Source organism: Sinocyclocheilus rhinocerous, unplaced genomic scaffold, assembly GCF_001515625.1.
Source record: "Sinocyclocheilus rhinocerous isolate Xijiao unplaced genomic scaffold, SAMN03320098_v1.1 scaffold2742, whole genome shotgun sequence".
NCBI classification, from domain to species: Eukaryota; Metazoa; Chordata; class Actinopteri; order Cypriniformes; family Cyprinidae; genus Sinocyclocheilus; species Sinocyclocheilus rhinocerous.
This window is the reverse complement of record NW_015661490.1, coordinates 41648-48117: the sequence shown is the minus strand read 5'-3', so window position 1 is coordinate 48117 and position 6470 is coordinate 41648. Positions and strand designations below refer to the sequence as shown.

The 6470-nt window shown below is 33.5% G+C and overlaps 1 protein-coding gene across 1 annotated transcript in view; it reads right to left on the bottom strand.

Moving 5' to 3' along the window:
* LOC107726352 (sodium channel protein type 4 subunit alpha-like) overlaps positions 1-6470 on the bottom strand; it is a 41593-nt gene that overhangs the window by 7333 nt on the left and 27790 nt on the right. The window contains exons 5-6 of the mRNA XM_016535896.1: positions 4886-4977; positions 762-1010 (exon numbers count right to left, since the gene is read on the bottom strand). Coding sequence (XP_016391382.1) covers positions 762-1010; positions 4886-4977 — 341 coding nt within the window. The remainder of the gene's footprint in view (positions 1-761; positions 1011-4885; positions 4978-6470) is intronic.

Sequence of the window (6470 nt, the reverse complement as noted above, 5' to 3'; positions counted from 1 at the left end):
TATATATATATATATATATATATATATATATATACGAAATAAATATGTCTACGTACATGTCTAGTACATTTGAAGTATTAAAATGACTAAAACTAAACTGAAATAAATATAAATGAAAACTATTTAATATTTAAAAGTAATAAACTAATAAAAAACTTTACTATACTATATTCTTAAAACCTAAGCTAAAAATTAAAATGGAAATTAAAACTGGTAATATACCTCAAAATATTAATAAATAGTGTAATAGTATATAAATAACCCTACAATAACACTGAGTTATACTAACCAGAGAAAAGACCAATTAAAAATGATATGCTTTTAATATCCCAGTTGTTTCTGCTAGAAAGTACTGAGACCTTTCTCTAGAGTTTCAGATCAGATCTCAACAATGTCTCAAAGTGTGCTCAGATTTGCCAAGACATCCAAGTCTGCGATCCAAAGTCACAGATCTCAGCATTAACTCCAACATTTCTCACCTAATGATCTGAGCTCTTATTACTGTATAACAACTATTGTGTCCGTTTCTCAGTTTCAGACTCCAGAATATCAGAGAGACTTGAAGACGAACTCTTGTGACTTAAGCCAGTAAGAAACCACCTAAAACCTGCTAAAACCCACTCAGCAAGCGCACATCACAGAGGTCACGCCACCCACATCATCTTCAGAAAATCAACTTTCTGCTGTAACGTATGAGATGGAAACTAGCTATTGTTCAGATGTGTGCGGTTTCCCACCGAGCATTCAGACTTCACACTGACCTTCATTAGTGATGAAGTCCTCCAGCGAGGACCAGGTTCTGTTATTGCAGAAGAAAGTGCTGTTGTTGTCTGAAGGTAAGGTGGTGTTGAGACAGTGCGCGGTGCTGCGGACGCATTTCTGCCGCAGGTTCCCCATGAAGAGCTGCAGGCCGATGAGAGCGAAGACGCTGAGACAGAAGACCGTCAGGATCATGACGTCTGCCAGCTTCTTCACCGACTGGATCAGCGCGCCCACGATGGTCTTCAGGCCTGAGAGCAGCAGCGGCACAAAACCACACTAACACTGAGTTCAAATTAAGTGAGTTTTTTTTTTTTTCAATCAGTCTAATTTTTCAAACTATTACTTTTTTTTTTGTGCTGTCAAACGATTAATCATGATTAATCGCATCCAAAAATAAAAGTTTTTTTTTACATAATATACGTGTGTACTGTGTACATTTATTATGTATATATAAATAAATACACACACATGCATGTATATATATATATATGGTTATATATTAAATATATTTATATATAATATAAATTAAATGAATATAAATATATACATGTAAATATTTTCAAAATATGTACTGTATGTGTGTGTATTTATACATGCATCATAAATATACATAGTACACATACATATATATTATGTAAACAAAAACTTTTATTTTGGATGCGATTAATCGTTTGACAGCACTATATTTTTAAAATAATTTTCCAGATCATATCAGGGTTGTGCACCATTCAGAATTGGATTATGAACGCCTATTAAATTCAGATTCAGTTTGAAATGCGAATCCAGAATATATTCAAATATAAATAAATAAATAAATAAATTGGTGGTATAATGCATAACTATACAAATATATAAGAATTTAATTTTTATATTTATTTTACTTTATTTTATTTGTAATATTAATTTAAATTAAAGTTGAAAAAGTGTGGGTGAAATGAAAAAAGGTATAATTTTTAGTCATTTAACAATACAAATGAATAATGATAGTAAAAATGTATTTTATTATATTTAATAACTGTATATGTTTATACATTTTCCATGTCACCCCTACTTTTTCAACATGATACATACTTTAATTAAGATGAAAAAGTAGGAAGAAATTTAATAACATAAAAATTAAAAAATTAAATGCATGAAAAAAGTAATATAATGAGATATTAAAAACAAATAAATCAAAATAATATAAAATATATAAATCAAAATTTTATATATATATATATATATATTTTTTTAAAATTTCATTTTATTACTTTTTTAAATTACAAATTAAAGTACACAATAATGTAATAATTACATTTAGTCACAAATCAATTTTTGACTATTTCTTTGCTTTGTTGATTTTTTTGCATTGCAATTCAGTATTTCTTCCCAATCAAATTCCAATTCAGCTTCCTGTGTGATTTTGCCAATTCAAATCAAATGAACACTCATGAATTTAACAGGATTCTCAAATTCTGAATGTTGCCAAACCCTGGATCACATCTGTCGCATTAGAGCGTCAAACCACATGAAACCACAAACACAGCACACGACATCAGCTCTGTCTTTACAAACATTTGTGAGTGCGGGAAGCACACAAAATGTGACAGTTCACAACAGACGCTTCCATGGAGTGAGAACATGCACTTTTCTTCTGGAATACATATGTATATAGTGTGAGTGTGTGTGAGTGTGAGTGTGTGTGTGTGTGTGTGCATGCGTTCGTGCATGTGAGTGTGTGTGTGTGTGTGTGTGAGTGTGAGTGTGAGTGTGTGTGTGTGTGTTCTGTTTCATATGTATGAATGAATGAGGCATTTATATGTATGTATAAATATAAATATATTCTTCTCATTCCATAAGAAGCGTCTGCTCATTGGCTCAGCATGCAAACTAGTGTTTCTCTACAGCTACTCATGCCTTCAACACGTCAATGAGACTTTTGGAGTGAGTTAACTGAACCCCGAGCTGACAGCTGAAGGAAACATGAACTGTCCACCCTGATGTCATTTCACTTGTGTGTGATCGACCCTCAATACAACAGGTTGCACCTGGAGGTCCTTCGTAAAGCCGCTGCGGCGTCTAATGTTAACAGCTGTAATCGAGTGCAAAAGTGCTGTCTAGTTTTTCAGCAGCAGCATTTTTTCCATTCATTTTTCACATAGGGAAGTCTTTGTTAAAGAGTTATGAGCCGTGAATCAAACCAAGCAACTACGAGGAGAATCAGAACATTACAATAGTTCATTTGAAGCAAAAAAATGTGTCGGACAAAAATAGAAAGACTGTGAACTTTAGCTTTAATTAAAGGACTACAATCCCATGAAGCACTGAGTGACATAATCAAAATAAAAACAATTAAGAAATATAACACTATTAATTTAAAGATGTTCTTTACATTTATAAAAAAAAAAAACAATAACTGATATGTTAATAATAGAGAGAGAGAGAGAGAGGGCGGAGTTATTTTAGTGCAACTCTCTGATTGGTGGAATTTTCTGTACAGCATCATGGGTAATGTAGTTTCTCACCACAAATTCCGCTGTTAAGCACTATTACTTTAAAAATAAGTTGAAATAATGCGAACAGATGGCTTCAGCTACAGCATATACCATCTATTAACGACCTCAGAGCTCACAGTCGGTCTGTCTTGAACAGTTATCGTTAAAAATGACAAATTTCCCTGAGGAGAAAATGAATGGAGATTTACTTCGAGAACCAGAAGTAAAGTTCTATTTCACTCTATGGCAGTTACTTGAATATCATTCAACCCCGCTGAAAAAAATAAATAAATAAATAAATAACACCAAGATGGCTTCCACAAGTCAGGCCGGTCTGGTTTGATGGTTTTAGAGAGGTTTTGGCCACAGCTAACAGGGAACGTTCTCAGAACGTTGTGACAAGGTTTTCTCAACGTTATAAACAAACGTTCTATACCAGTAATGCTCGTTTAAAGTGATCTGGTCTTTAATGATGTTCTCAAAACGTTCGAACAAAAGCATTAGTTATATATTGTTCATGGAACATTCCTGAAACAGTTTAGTTGGACATTTGTTAAATGTAGCAACTTTCAGAATGTTCAGAGAACATTCAAATGTAACATTCCTACAATGTTTGCAAATGGAATGTTTCTGTAACGTTTCCTAAATGTTTCCTTTAGCTTTTAAAACTGGATGTTTAGAACGCTCAGAAAAAAATTATTTATTGGATGAACTCAATTTAATTGAGAGCAGGATTTCCGTCCAATAAATATGTGTAGCCCCAACTCATAAAAAACAAATTCATGCAATGAAATGTAATTCAGTTGGGCCAACTCAATTTGATCAAATATAGTTTCAATAAAATTGATACATTTATGAAGTGAATTTTACTCCGTAAAGTTTCAATTGTTAGGCATTAACCATAAGGTTTTGTTACATCCATGGTATGCCCGAAATAGTTGTTTTTTATTATTAAAACACCTTTAACTTCTGTTAGCAGGTCCTCAACCCAAGCACATGCTCTACACTTTACCGTAACCCGCAAAACACAACTCTTCTAAATGCAAACATAATACAGCATTAAACATTAACAAGTCTCCCAATTGTATCATCTTGATTAAAAATGCATAAAATAACGTTTTATTTCAACATTTACTCTCCATATCCAGCCCTGTGCAAAGCATGATAGGAAGGGGAAATCCACGTCCTAGCTACACAAGTAAAAAAAAAAAAAGTAAATTAAGTGGCTGTAAAGAATTGTGTTGGGTTAACTTCATTTAGTTAAGTAAATCGAACAAGCATCAAATGTTATTTTTGTTCTACTTAATTGAAACATGTTCTTTCAAAATGAAAATATTGAGTTGAACCAAAATGCAACTGTTTTAAGTCATGCAATTGTTTTTTTAATAAACTGAACAGTGTTGTAGAATGATTTTTTGAGTGTGTTTTCAAAACATAATGAGAAAATCAGCACAACGTTCTTAGAAGCTATTTTCTGTTAGCTGGGTAAACCGGCTGGTTCGGCTCTTTGACTCGATTTGTTGCCCAACTCAAAAGTCTCATTTCCTACATTCTGCATTTCCACGTTTCCAAGAGTGTTTTGGAAGTGGCGGAAATGCGTTTCGGTCATCCATTAGCCCCGCAGGCCTCGGCGTTTGGCGGCCTCTCACCTGGGATGACTGAGATCGTTTTCAGTGCTCGCAGAACCCTGAATGTCCGTAACGCTGAGACATTGCCCAGGTCCACAAACTCAGTAACATATCTGCAAGAAGCCAGAATCGGAGCACAGACAATGACAACAACACCAACAACAGGCAAACAACACAGCGGAGAATGAAGCAGGATGTCGGGAAGTTGCCGGGAAAGAGGACACAGCGCGGGAAGAACCGGATGCGGGTCAAATCCTGAACTGTTGGACTGGACACTGAGCGACACTGCGAGCTGTCTCCTTGCGCTTACCTGGGATTACGGAAATAGTTTTCAAAGCGCGGAGGACCCTGAACGTGCGGAGAGCTTGCAGATTGCCTACTTTTATAAATTCAGTTAGAAACCTGCAGAATCAGATTAGAGTTACGTGGATCAAAAGACAAACAACTGAAAGACAAAAGAGGGAGAAAATTAAAACGTCAAACAACTCAAATGATGTACTTTTTACTCACTTAAAGGAACAGTTCACCCAGAAATGTTTATAAAAAATGTTATCATCTGAATAGCTTTAGTTCTTCTGTGGAACATAAAAGAGGATTTTTCGCAGATTGTCACAAGGACTATTTTTCCATACAGTGAAAGTGAATGGGTGCCGATGCTGTCAAGGACAGAACCATTTTGTAAAAGCAACATAAATTCACACAAAGCCGATTCCAATTCTTTTGTCAACCAAACACCTTTATATTAACGTTTAAGTATTTTAGGTATTAATATGTTAAGTCATCCTGACATTTTAATATAAAAGTTAATATTTTTCATAATTTAACAGCACATTTTCATGTCCATGGTTAACGGTCAGTTAATGGTCACATGACACGCAGGTATAAAATATTTAAATAATAAATGAATATTTAAATAAAATAGTAAAATCTTTATCTTTCATCTTTTGCAAGTGTTTTATTTTGACTGCTTTAACTTTATAATTATTATTTGAATGAAATTTTTTTCACACACTGTGTTTATATTCCAATGCAATTTATAAGCAATAAAAGTGATTTATTTCACTTTAAAGTTTCATTATAATAAATGCTGTTTATAGTTAATGCCATTATAATTTGTTTGTTTTGAATTTACTGTATATTTTTCATTCCCGTTTCACTCAGAATACAATTAAATTTAAAGGATTTTTTTGTGTAGAGATGAAAACTAAAATACATGTTTATAGTGTTTGTAATTTTGCAAACGTTTTATTTATCAATACTTTATTTCTGAATGTAATAATGAACTGTGACTTATACACAACGATCCAACACATGAGTTTTTTCATGAATTTTTGACAACAATCGTTTTTTAAACAAATTGCGATTCAGTTAGGGGTAGTTTATATGAATGTATGTCTGAGGGGAACTTACTGTCTTTAGAAAAGTTTAGATGGTATTTTTTATTTTCCTCTTGCCTCTGTATAATGCATATTAAAGTTCCTAAGTGCAGCGCTGCTTTGTTTACAGCGGTAACCAAGGAAACACTGTATCATTGCTGTTCATAAGCGCAGCGCTGCTTTGTTTACAGCGGTAACCAAGGAAACACTGTATCATTGCTGTTCATAAG